This window comes from Typopeltis vanoorti, chromosome 4 (assembly GCF_054136105.1).
Source record: "Typopeltis vanoorti isolate ZY-2024b chromosome 4, IOZ_Tvanoo_1.0, whole genome shotgun sequence".
NCBI lineage: Eukaryota > Metazoa > Arthropoda > Arachnida > Uropygi > Thelyphonidae > Typopeltis > Typopeltis vanoorti.
The window spans coordinates 116322817-116337446 of NC_143552.1; the positions used below are offsets into that span (position 1 = coordinate 116322817).

Below are 14630 nucleotides of genomic sequence, written 5' to 3' on the forward strand. Positions count from 1 at the left end.
TGAATAGGAAAAGGGGTCTGTAATATATAGATGCTTGGATTTTTTTCTTTTGATGATAAAGGGGGGATGTATGCAAGAGATGAATTGCATTTGAACACAGGGTAATACAGGCATTTAGAGTAGGGTGCCCATCCATCGTGTTATGAACTGTCCAGTTCATAACACGATGGATGGTGTTCTCCAATGCCATTATCCCATCCCTGGAGTGGTTCTCAGTAAGATCTGCAAAATGTCCCTCTACAGCTGCAATCACCTCTTGATTCGAAGAAAAACGCTGACCAACGAGGAAGATTTTTAGTTTTGAGAAGAGATAGAAGTCAGAAGGGAATGGAGTGGATGCTCCAATAATTCATAGTGCAGCTCCCTTAATTTTCCTTTAATTAATACTTTTGTGGACAGGTGCACTGTCCTGATGAAAGATTATTTTTTTCTTCTGCAAACCGGGTCTTTTCTCATGAATTTTTTCGTCTAGTCGGTTAAAAGATCGGAATAATATTCCCTGGTTATTATTTTACTCTTTTCAAGATAATTAATAAACAAAATGCCCTTAGCACCCCAAAACACCAATGCTGATGGAACCGACTTTGTCTTCTTTGGCGCTGAACAAATGGCTTCTGTCCACTGTTTTGACTGCTGTTTGGATTCTGGGGTGTAATGGTGAATCCAAGTCTCATCCATAGTAATAAATCAATGCAGAAAATCAGTTTTATTCTTGTTAAAATGCTCCAAGCACTGTTCAGAGATTTTCATGCGAGTGCATTTTTGATCTGCTGTGAGCAAGCACAGCACCCATCTTGTGCAAAGCTTTTTTATTTGCAATTCTTCATGCACAACATATCCTACACATTCTTTTGAAATGCCTATAGTCTCAGCAATTACATGCACTTTGACTCACCGGTCAACCAATACCATATCATGCACTTGATCAATGATTTCTGGTGTTGTTATACTTTTTGGGCATCCTTCACATGAATCATCTTCAAGGCTGGTACAGCCACGTTTAAACTCAGCAGCCCATTTCTTAATTGTCAAAAACGAAGGAGAAGAGTGCCCATAAACTTTTATGAACTTCGAATGAATTTCTTTTGGGGTTGAACCTTCTTTTAGGAAAGAATTTTATAACCGCATGATACTCAATTTTATCCATTTCAAGGGATACAGACAACACTTTTGCTTCAGACAGCTGGATAAAAAAAACTACTTGGTAGAATGACTTGCAATTTCACATGGATGCTTATGACAAATGTACCAACTTAGAAAAAAAAAATCTTGCCGATAGTGTTGCCATCCGGTCGAGGCCAAGAACATTTCAGACCACCCTCGTAAGTGATAAAATGGATAGGAATGTTCTCTCCCCCATGGGCAATGGAACAAGTAAATACTGATTTAAATCAAGTTAAATTTGTCACCCTGATAGTTGATGGCTTCGACCATATTGACATAACATTAGTACCAATTTTAATTTGTTACTATTCACTGGAAAAAAAGGAGTCCAAATAAAAGTATTAAAGTTTGCTGATTTACCTATAAAATATCTGAATTAATCACAATCATATTTTAAATCTTTTGAATAAATTCAAGCTATCAGAAAAATATATCAGCTTTTTAGTAGAGTGGATAATGATAAAAGATGTAAACATCCATTGCTGTTGTCCCAAATTATTATTATTATGTAGGCAACTTCATGGAGTCAGACTCATCGAGGGATGCCCTACATATCATGCCAAGCATTATTCAACCTTTTCGCAGTATCTAACATACTTTGCTTTGAACTCATTCACAATCATGGCACTCACAACAGATTCTATCAACCTATTCCACTTTCCAAGCAAAACGTCTTGTCCTCACCCCCCCCCCCCCCCCCCCTGTTAACCACACTTTTGTTCAATTTCCAAGGATGACCTCTAGTTTTCCCACCACAAAAAATTTCCTCTGTATTAATCTTGTAAAAACTCTTCAGTAATTTTATATCTTAATCATATCACTCCTTTTCCTCCTGCCAACCAATCTCTATAACCCACAAATTTTCAACCTGCTCTCTTAAGATTCATTCCATTGACTCACCTCTGGATCCTCTCCACCCCACCTCCTCCTCATCCCCCATGAAATCCATGTGCCTAGATCTGTGCATAATAGTAAAGATGGGAGTCTTACCAAGGCTCTATAAAGAGGTATATTATTATTATGGTGTCTTCATGAAGTCAGAAAAACATTATGGGAGACCCCTACATTGACATACTAACCATTATTTACACAATAACTATCATACTTCTCCTTAAACTAATTCACAGACAAAGCACTCACAACCACCTCTGGCAACGTATTCAACACATTTACCACTCTTCAAGCAAAAAAATATAATCCTAACACCATTGTTAACCACACTCTTACACAATTTTTAGGAATGATCTCTTGTTCTCTCCCTTCCAGTACTGTACAGAAAAAAAGTAATCAGTATCAATCCTGTAAAATCACTTTAATAACTTATATGCTTCTATCATATCTCCTCTCTTAAGCTTGTCAGCTAGTTTTTGGAGCCCACAAACCTTCAATCCTTCCTCATAGGAAACATTTCACAGACCTGCACTAATCTTTGTCACTCACCTCTGGATCCTCTCCACCATTTCTATAATAAGTATAATACCTTGCTTGTGTCTGCTCATCAGGGTACATTTCAATAACTAAGTAATCCAATGAGCTGCTTTAGCCACTTTTGCAATATGTCCTCTAAACTTTAACTCTCTATCCACCAATACCCCAAAATCTCTAGATTCATCAATTTCCAGAGTACATTTCCATCAATATGGTACACAACTGGTAATCTTTTTACTCCAAAATGCATACTCTAACACTTTGCCACATTAAACTGATAATCATCCTGCAAACATCATCTTTATTAACTATTGCTCTACCAAGTTTTGCATCATCAGCAAACAACTGAACAGTTCCTCCCAGATCCATTCCTATATCATTAATGGACAAATTAAATAGTAGCAGCCTAGAACAGAGTCCATGGCAACCACTAGCCTTCTACAGGACCCTATTCCTGAATAAACTGTGGTCTGGTATCTCTCCATCAACTGTCAAATGAAAGGGAAAGAAAAATGTCTTTGTAAAAATTCATGAAGTACATAGAGAAATATCATTGGAATGGGATGTGTAGCCCACATCACCATATAGTGCCATGCAATATGCCACCGACTCATTGTTTGGCAGTTGATTTCCAAGTACTGTATATTCTTTTGAAAATTTTGATAAATTTTCATATTTATACCATAAGGGTTAAACAACTAAAATCATTTTGTGAATTTGTTGATGAAGAATATAAAATGATTAGGATGTAGCAAAACCATTTATCTTTGTTGCCTGTTTTGAATAGAGTAATAATTGTAATAGCATTTAGGCTAAAAACATATTTTTCTTCTATCAATATATGTCCAACAGTATAATTTTCTTTTTGAAATCTACTTTCACTTATAGTAATACATTTGTTAATCAGCTCTTTTCATCTACATTTCTGAGAACTCAAAGATAAGATGCATCAGTAGATTAAATTCTTTACTAACAAAATTGAAATAAAACATAATGAAGAACATTTACCTGCCGCTGATGAAGAGTTATTGCATATATTAATTAATGACAGTTTTCTGATGGATTCACAATTTAAGTTTTATGTCATCAGCTCCCCTATTCCAATACAACTGAGCAAGCTGGAAGAGAAGGCAGAAATCTTTGTCATAAGTAACAATCTAACATACATTGTACATTAACCTACTTGAATTCCTGATAACCCACTTCACTCTCCAAAAACTCTGGATCTCTTTTTTTTAACCAGTTCTCCTTCCAGATACATTGTAGAAGTCACCCCTCCTCTTGGCAAACCTGATCACAATCTTGTACACATCTCCTCTCTTATAGAATGTCCTCCCCCAAACCTCGCATCCACTGGCACTACAAAAGAGTCAACTGGGATGACCTCTGGAATTTCTACATCTCCTTTTCTTGGTCTGACTATTGTTTCTTCTCATCTGATCCTAACACCTGCTGTGAATGAGTTGCAGAAATTATTCTCACCAGCATGAAGACCTTCATTCCCAATTCAAGTCATAATCCTCATCTGCTTTCCAAACCCTGGTTCAACCAAAATGTACCAAAGCAGTCAAAGAAAAAAATGTAGCTTACAGCAAGTAGCTCACTTCAAGAATTCAGCTTCATACTCTGCCTACACCAAAGCACATAACATATGTAAATCAGTTATTGGCAGATCCAAATCTGATTTCATAAGGGCAAACAGCAAAAACTTGCCTCTTATCCAAATGGAAGCCGTGCATTCTGGTCCCTCGCTAAGGCTGTTGGATGCAAATTCTACTCTCCTGCACTTCCGCCTCTCTCTCTCTCTCATCCTGATGGCACCATTATGACTTCACCTAAAGATCACCTAAAGATAAAACTGACCTCTTGGCATCATTTTTTCCCCTCAGACTCTTGCATTGATGACCAAGGGAAATCACCTACTACCATACAGGAATGCAATTACCATATGCCTCCTTTAGTTTTTCAACAAAGAAAAATCAGGAAACTGCCAAAAAACTTAGATAATAAAAATTTTTCTGGTCCTGATGGCATCTCTCCAATTGTGTCAACATTCTACTCCAGAATTAACACCTATCCTGCATCAACTCCATATCTACTATTGATATTTGGTACTTATCACAATGCATGGTCAACTATCAAACTACTGACCAATTGCCATCACCTCAGTTCTCTCCAAAATAATGGAGAAAGTCACCAACAACCACCTTTTCTACTACTTAAAGGCACACAAATTAATCAGCGACCACCAATACAGATTCTGCCATTCAAAATCCACAGCTGACCTCGTAGCATACATCACTGATCACTGGACATGTGCCATGGAATGGTTCAGAGAAACCTGTGCTGTCGCTCTTGACATTTCCAAAGCCTTTCAACTATATGTGGCCTGCTTAACAAATTGTCATCCTTTGGTATCCTTGCCATCTCTGTAACTGGGTAGCCAGCTTTCTCTCTGGTCGTTTTCTGTGAGTCATGCAGATGGCACACTTTCTACAAGCTTCACCACCAATGCTTGAGTGTCTCAATACTCTGTACTATCACCTACTCTGTTTCTCTTATTAATAAATGACCTACTCACAGTCACCACTAATCCTATCCACAGCTTTGCTGACAATAGTACTCTCCATTCATCCTGCACATTCAACGAACCATGCAGTACTCTGACATCCCAGGCTACAAGATCATCTACAATTAGTGCCTTAACCATTGATCTTCATGCTATCCTTCAATGGGATGAGGAAAACCTTGTCATGTTTAATGCCACCAAAACATTGTCTTGCGTTTTCTCTCACACTTTTGTCTCAGCTCACCTACCTTTACCCTCGGCAACACACAAATCACCAGACAGGATCAGATCTCTCTGCTTAGTCTACCGTTTACCTGCAGTCTCTCCTGAAACACATCACATCAATAGTCTCCTCAGCATCCAAGAAACTAGGCATTCTCTTTCATTCAAAAGGCTATTTTACACCCAACCAACTCAAAACTATATACAAATCTCAAATCTGCCCATGCTTAGAATACTGCTCACATTTTTGGGGTGGTGAACCTAAAACTTCCCTTTAAATCCATTATGCTATCCAGAGGCAAGCAATTAGGCTCATTGATAATCCCTCTCTTACAGATTCACTTCAATCTCTATCTTACAGTTGCAGTGCTGAAACATTGCAACTGTGGGATTGAAGTTGCAGTGTTTCAGCACTGTATCTATTCTACAGGTACTTCTATAGTCACCGCTCCAGTGAATTGGCAACTATCATTCTTTCACTTTCAGCTGCACCTGTTAATACAAAAACAGCAGCAGCTGCCCAGTATCCCTTTACTGTGAAACTGCAAACTCATTGGAACTGCTTCTCCTCTTCCTCTTTTATTCCATCTGCCTTTGTCTTCTGGAACAACCTTCCTCATGAAAGATTCACAAATAATTACAATTTACAGCTCTTCAAAAAAAAAAGAAAAAAAGTCAATAAACTTCTACCTGAGTCCTCATCTGCACTCCACACATGGCACTGATGTGCTTAATGTAGTTAAACACATGAGTGCACATCCCAACTAACTATTCAGCTCATCCTTTCAAACATTTTATTGTACTTCCTGGGCAGCACTAAATAAAAATGTAGAGTGAAAAATGTCACTGTTATGACAACTGTAAATTCAGTTTCCACTAGCACCAGTCATACACCAAGATAATTTATTTAACAGATTCAGAATTCTTTCCAGCATTTTCATAATGAAAATGTCCCTTTTGAGGGAGGGGGTCATACTTTAGCAATTTTCATCCATATTACAATGAGGTGACAATTCACTTTTTTTTTCTTTATGTAGCTCCCACCACAAAGGTTTATGTGTGAACTTATAGTACATTCATACCATGGGTGAGTTAAGGATTTTTTTTTCCATTTTCATTGAGTTTATATATATTTTTTGTATTCTTATTTTCAAGCCACTTTAGACCTAATAAATGGAGCAATGGTCTAACACTGGGTGATTAACTCCATCTCTCAGCTAAAAACATTCATAAATGCCCATGCCTACAGCAGGATTCTAACCTGCACCCTGTTCGTTGGAGAGCAAATATGCTAAACACCCTGAAAGTTTATTTTTCACTTGGTTAGACTATAATAAATTTAGTTTCATCCTTTATCCAAGTGTGAGCAGACAAAGTTTGCACCTGAAAATATCTTCAGGACTGGGGTAAGGTAGTACAACACCCGGCAACTCGTAGCAAAGGTGGACCAAGCTAACATCACTCCTATCTCAGTATCTCCCATAATGCAAAACACATCTCTTTGCGGATATGTATAATGTTATGCATTAAGGGAAGGGCCACTACCCAGACTAGTTTCACCTTTATTGAGGTCTCTTCAGTGGGAACCAGGCCCAGAAGTGGAGATACCAGGCAGAAGCAATGGCGAGGTCATCTTTACCTATAGGAGTTGCCAAACGGTGTGCTACCTTTTTATTAAATTACTCTGGATTCAGAGAAAGATGTTGAAAGTTAATTTTTCACTTGGTTAGACTATAATAAATTTAGTTTAATCCTTTATCCAAGTGTGAACAAACAAAGTTTGCACCTGAAAATATCTTCAGGACTGGGGTAAGGTAGTACAACACCAAAGGTTGCACCTTTTTAATAAAAAGGTGGCACACCTTTTGACAACTCCTATAGGTAGCGATGATCTCGCCATTGCTTCTGCCTCGTATCTCCACTTCTGGGCCTGGCTCCCACTGAAGAGACCTCAATAAAGGTCGAAACTAGTCTGGGTAATGGCCCTTCTCTTAATGCATAACATTATACATATCTGCAAGGAGATTTGTTTTGCATTATGGGAGATACCGAGATAGGAGTGATGTTAGCTTGGTCCACCTTTGCTACGAGTTGCCTGGTGTTGTACGACCTTACCCCAGTCCTGAAGATATTTTCAGGTGCAAACTTTGTTTGCTCACACTTGGATAAAGGATTAAACTGAATTTATTATATGCTAAACACCAGCCAACCAGACCAGCTGAGTATATCTTTATTTTCTGGCAACAGAGATATATACACAATGGTATATTTAGATTTTTAAAAGACATTTGATAGATTACCACATGACAAGTAGCTAAACTGAAACAATGGGATTAGATAACAGTTTAGTCAGTTGGATAGCAGATTGGCTGTCAGATAGGTATCAGCAGGTTGTGTATGGAGGAGTGATATCCCAAAAGTGGATACCAGGGATCTTCAGACAATTATTGTTTAACTTGTATGTTAATGACATTGGGACTGGCTTATCTGGAGATGTGCAGGCTGTTTACCAATGATGCAAAATAGGAAGGACCATGAGAAGTAGAACTAATTTTAGGACCTTGCAAGAATTTAATGTTGCAAAGTTAAATTGATAGCTCCACTTGTTTGCTCACCCACATAATCTGTTGAGAGATCCACTTGCAAGGTCCTAAAATTAGTTCTTAGCAAGGTTGGAATGCAGAGCATACAATTATATTAGAGCAAACAATTATATAAGAACCCAATGAATTATGGCAATAATGATGAGGACAATCACATGTAGAAGCAAAGAAGTTATGGTTCCTTTGTGTAAGGCTTTTATTAGGCCACATATGGACTACTGTGCATAAATTTTTCACCTAGTTTTCAAGGGATGAGGATGCTTTGAGAAGGGAACCCAGAGAAGTTTTACTCAGCCACTGTCAGGTCTATGGAATGTCAGATATGAGGACAGAGTGATGGAAGGTAATTTGCAGAGCCTTGCAAATAGAAGGAGAGGGGATATGATTTAGACATATAAATAGATGAGGGGCTGTTACTAGATTAATGTGGAGGAGATTTTTCAGAGAGTTAGGGGGACAAAGCTAGAACAAGAGGCCATCCCTGGAAGCTGTATAAGGAGAGTGTGAGCAGATTCTTCGCATGGAAAGTGATTAGTGGGTGGAATGCATTGCCTGAGAGAGTGCAGAAACTGTGAATGGGTTTAAGGCATGGTTCAATGATCTTTTTGCATGAAAGAGTATGGACCTCCCACAATGAGTCCTTTGACTCCATGGAAGTCAGATGTTAATAATAGTAATAATAATAATGAAAATATTGAGGGAATGAAATTTGCAAGGTATTGTAAGAGGAAGAGAGAGAGGATATAACTGAGACATTTAAGTTGGTAAAGGGTTGTTAATGGGTTAATCTAGAAGAAATTTTTCATAGAATGAGGGAAGTGATAGAACAAGGGAGACAGCCCTGGAAACTTCATAAGGAAGATGTGATTAAGGGCAGGCATATGGAGCAGGTTCTTTTGAACAGAATGCATTGTTTGACAGTGTGGCAAATGTGGATACAATGAAGGCGTTTAAAGCACGGTTTGATGGGCTTTATGTGTAACAGTGTGTCTCCCATGATGAGTTTAGACTCCATGGAGGTCTGGTGTTAATAATAATTCCTTCATAAAAAGAGTTTCCTCATTAGTGAATTAATTTATACTAACACAGTTAAATCAATGATAAATATAAAAACCTATTTCTAAGGAATGAAAGTGTGATTATTTTCCAAGTTTATGAGTAAAGGAGATGCAATATTAAAAATAAAAAAAAATAATAATTCTGAAAAGTATATGAGACAAGAACAAGCCAGCTGCATCAGTCACCAAAACAAAATTTCAAGAGAGAGAGAAAAACTTCTGGGAATTCAGGTATGACAGCAGATAAATTTTCAGGTACTTATGTATTTTACTTTAAATTTCACTTTTTTATTATTAAAAAATTAATGTTTTTTTTTGGTTTTATTTACTATTTCAAATTTCCCTTATTGCAAATTATTACTTAAGTTAAGTACTCAATTACTTGCTGCAAACAATTACTTACATTAAAATATAAAAGGTGAATAAAGAGACCTTTTAAATACATAATTTGTTTCAATTTGCATCAATAATTTTTTAGTCAAAATATTAACTTTACGTCACTGAAAAAAAAATATTTTTTTAAATTTTGTTTATTTATTTTGAGGAAATCTCTTGCTTCCCCTCCCCACAACAACTGATGTCCCATTTTTCTTGTTTTTCTTATTATGGGCCCCTTAATTTAGAGACACTATTGTTTTTTTTTGGGTAAGTGTGTTAGGGCAAGGAAACTAGATCTGCAACGTTGAAGATAGTAGGAATGACCTCATGTGAGGATGGCAGCTCAAAAATGAGAGGCAAAGTAGAGTCTGCAGAGAGTAATAATAACTATATGAATAATGAAAGTGCACTGGTTTTTATATATACAAATGAAAGGAGCATTAGGAATAAAGGGAGAGTATGTGTAATTCATTGGTTTAGTCTCTCTGAAGATTGCTGGTATCAGCAAAATTTAGTTGACAGAGGAGGAAATCATAAAAATGAGAACAGTGATCATTAGAATTAATGATCACTTTATTAGGGTGTTCCATGCTAGTTACCAGCAGGGTTTATTCCTAGAAGGTTAAGAAGAGATGAAGGATTAGAAGTAAATGATTCAGTATTCTGAATACTGAGTATTCTGGATAATATCAGTAACACAGTAGGACAAAATGGGATTTTAGCATGCTTTAGCATGAAGGAATATGGAAAGGATCTCACTGTTCAGTTAATTTGGAAGTTTGATGAACGTTTTGCAATGCAGCAAGTTCCTGAGGAGTGGAAGGAGTATAAGACAGTGGCATTGCATAAGGATGGTGGTAGAATGGAGGTATTCAATTATAGACCATTTGTAACAATAGATCAATTTTGAAAAAATTCATAAGAACTTGTAAACAGAATTGGGAAGGCGAGAGCAATATTATTTATGAAGGCCAGCATAGATCTGTCAAGGGGCACTCTTGTTTTAGTAATCTGGTTGCCTTTTATAATATAGTAACAACAGCAGTGTATGAAGTTAACACTTTCATTGCCAAGCTGAAAATTGGAATTTCATGTGGTGGCCAAATTTTTTAAATATTTTTATTTAGTTAGCGACGTCCACGCGATAACGCGTGATCGGCCGTTTGGTGAGAACTCGCATCACGCGATATCGCTTAATTGGCAATGAACATGTTAAAGCATACACTGTTATTTTTGTTGGATTTTGCAAAGGCATTTGATAGGATGCCACAAGAAGCCAGTATTTCAGTTACAACACATGGATGTTTGGATATATTTGTATATAGACATCAGAGTTCTATATAGAGGAGCGGTATCATGGAGTAGGAAAGTTATAAATGGAGTTCCAGAGAATTCAGTTATGGGACCCTTACTGTTCACTTTTTGTTGTCAGTGATATTGTTACTGGATTATGGGTAAGTATTCAGTGCTGCTGCTGATGATGATGATCTGAAGCTTGGGACGGTTATTAGTAACAGTCCTGATGTAGCCTATTCATAGGATTTAAATAAGCCACAAAAGTGAAAAAATAAATGTGGATATCAATTTCATACAGCTAAATATGAGGTCTTGAAATTTGGGGCCCACATATGAGATGTTTCATACTCATTTGACAGAGTTATACTGGAAGAAGTGGAGGAAGCAAGAGATTTTTGAGTGATTATAAACAGAAATTGGGAAATTCACATGTTTGCAATATTTAGGGAATATTGCAAACATGTGAAGATAACCCCAAGGACTGCTGACCAGCAGAGATAAAAGAATAGTGCTTCAACTGTATAAAGCCATGATTAGACCACATATGGATTGTGGTGCTCAGATATGATCTATCAGGACACAAAGAGGGTGAAATAATGAAGGGGATGAAGAGGTAGATAACAAAAATATCAGGACTGTACAGTATTAGTTATGAGGTTGCAAACTGCAGTTTGGTGGCTAGCACATGAAAAGGGGTAGGATTGAGATATTTCAACAGTTGAGATATATTTACTGGAATGACAACTAGGGAGATTTTTTATATGGTAGAATGGAGGGAAGGACCAAGCACAAAGGACTGTCTCTGTAAGTGGCAAAAAGGAGACAATAAATAAGGGAGTAAGAAGTAAATTTTTTCCATGGAGAGTGTCCATGGAAAAAATTATTATTCTTTTTCTCTGAATATGTGGTTATCTGCAAACAACAGGATATCAAGTTTAGTTCTGTGATCTGGTTTAAATGCTAGTTTTATGTTTTTCTTCCATTTCTTTACTATTTTATTTATACCGATATCCCATTATCCCATAAAGCAAGACACATATCCTTACGGGAGTAAGAAGTAAATTTTTTTCCATGGTAGAAGTATGGAATGCCCAGCCTGAGAGAGTGATATGAGTGCAAACAGGGAGTGAGTGAGTTTAAGGAGTGGTATGACAGACTGTGTTGTTTAAAATGAACTTCCCACAATGAGTCTTATGACTCTATGGAAGTTCAAAATAATAATACAAAAAATTAAATATATCAATTGAATAAAACATAAAAAGAAAAAGTATTAATTTTAAAATATACATTAGAAAATTTATTAGTGTATTGTGGAAACACTTCAAACAAGTTACCCACCTAGGTTGTGAAGGATCAAACATAGGATAGCGCAGAAGCCCCATTGGTAGTACTGCAAAACAAATATTAGCAATTATTCTTTATAGAAATGAAAAAATGTTAATGTTTTAAAACCTTTACCTGCTAGATTTCATAATTTAGCATGATCATATATGGTCAAAAATGTAATATTCTTTTAGAATTGAGAGCTACAGTAATGAATCTTAAACACTGCTGTAGCGAGTCAGTAACTAGTTCTGCTACAAGAATCATTAGGACCGAAATAATAATGATACACTTCAAGGTTTGAGATAAGAACATCCAGTGTTTGCCAATGATTCCAAATTGATAAGAATTTAGGAAGCTCAGATGCGATGTCACAAGGCTCTTTGATCAATAGGCCAGTAAGATCTGATATCTTACTGGCCTATTGAAAGTTTTTTCATTTGGTTATACTATAAATTAAAGACACCGAGAAGTTATATTCTTGGTTTAATCCTTTATCCAAGTGTAAGCAAACAAAGTTTGTGCAGGAAGTAACTTCACAACTGGAACTTGTATATAGAGGCTAATGACTTCACATCACTTGCCTTAGTATCCCATAATGCAAGGCACATATCCTTATGGACATGTATAATGCTATTATACCTAAGGATATGTGCCAAATCAGCTCCTGGAAATAACTAGCATTAACCAAACAATGAAACAGCTATAAAAACAATGAAATAGTATAGAATGGTAACTAATAAACAGAAAAGTATGCCCAGTGTTACTACTCTTATTTAATATCTATATAGATAAAATAGTAAAGAAATGAAATTAAAACATAAAACTAGCATTTAAACAGGATCAGAGAACTAAACTTGATATCTGCTGTTTGCAGATAACCACATATTCAGAGAAAAGGAATAATAATTTTATTATTGCAAATATTACGACCTGAAATTAACAGGCCATCCTCTACTTGTACATTGATGATGACCTCTTAGGTTCAGGCAAAACTATTTTCAATAATACAATTATTATTTTTCTTATGAATGCCTGTTTCTAATAATCATTATTAAAAAAACTAGATGACCACTTATAACATGTAGTGAAAGTGAACTCCAAAGAGCAGTATTTTCTTTAAATATAATTGCAAAAAAATGTGGAATGGACATATAAATAGGTAAAATCGTTGCTTTTAAAGGCTAATCTTCAATCAGAAGTAACAAAAATCAAATTTTAGAAGAAATCAACTGCTTCAAATAGCTTGGTACTCATCATACATAAAACTTCAAACTTCTTAAGATAATAGGGATGACCAATAATATTTTCAAACCTGAGTTCAAAAGCATACAAGATATGTTTTTTTTTTATAAAGAGTTTATAAAGTTCTGTCCACATGCTCTTCTGTATGGAAGTCAAATATGGACGAGAAAAATGGCAGATGAAAAAAATAAATCAATAATCGAAAGCAAAGAGATGAAATTCCTATGCAAACAAGATCTAAAACAAAACAAAAAATAAATAAATAAGAAACACAGAAATATGTAAAACAGACTCAGTAATAGATAAAATATACAAATATAAAGAGATGGATTATTTACGTATCAAAAGAATGGACAGTTCGAGATTACTCCAATACCACCTAACAGAGGTTGCAGAAGTGAAGAATGAAAAGAAAAGATGAAATGAGACCAGAACAAGGCAAGACTGCACTGAAAAAATTCCTGGAAGGATATTTATTATTAATATTATTCTTATATAGGTATCTCTATGGAATCAGACTCATTGCAGAAGACCCACAACTAACTTTTATTTCACAGCCTGCCACCGAGCTTGGTCACTTGTCTCCAAATTCTCTCCACCACCTCTTCATCTTCAACAAACCCAGATGACCAAATCTGTGCACAATTTATAAACACAATACCTACCATACCACTCCTTAAACCAACTCACTGTGAGGACATTCACAACACTAATTCTGGCAATCTATTCCACTCATTCACCACTCTACAAGCAAGACATTGTTACACAACTTCAAAGGATGACCCTAGCTTTCTCTTTTGACAGGTATTGCAAAATTTCTTTTGTGTCAATCTTATCAAACCCCGTTAATAACTTATAAGTTTCTATCATATCCCCTCTTTTCTGCCTAGCAAACTAAACTTTGCAACCCATACACCTTAACCTATCCTCATAGGGAGCATTCCCCAGATCTGTCATCATCTTGGTCACTTGTCTCCAAATTTCCTTCACCACCTGTTGATTCCCAAGAAATCCAGATTTGTTCCCTGAGCAAGGCTTTGGCTGGCACGGTTATAAATACGAAGAGCCTTTTGCAAAGAGAAACGGTGCTTGAATTTCACACAGTTAGGAATTACCTGGTTATCCTGGCAGCATTTTAGGAAGGCGAGACGATTCAGTTGTCTTGATAGCTTTAACTTCATTTTACTGTAATGGTGTTCTTTACATGCAATATCATCTCCGTGGATTATCGTAATTCTTGCGGAAAGGCTTAGATGTTGGTTATGCATTTTTTACTAAATAATTTAAGGAAATTACAACATCAACTAGGATATACATTAAAATAAATTTTAATATACTTCAATA

The 14630-nt window shown here is 36.2% G+C and overlaps 1 protein-coding gene across 1 annotated transcript in view; it reads right to left on the minus strand.

Annotated features, from left to right (window-relative positions):
• The window catches only part of LOC150107628 (neprilysin-11-like), a 160728-nt gene that overhangs the window by 102640 nt on the left and 43458 nt on the right, over positions 1 to 14630 (minus strand). The window contains exon 5 of the mRNA XM_090392142.1: positions 12057 to 12108. Coding sequence (XP_090248268.1) covers positions 12057 to 12108 — 52 coding nt within the window. The remainder of the gene's footprint in view (positions 1 to 12056; positions 12109 to 14630) is intronic.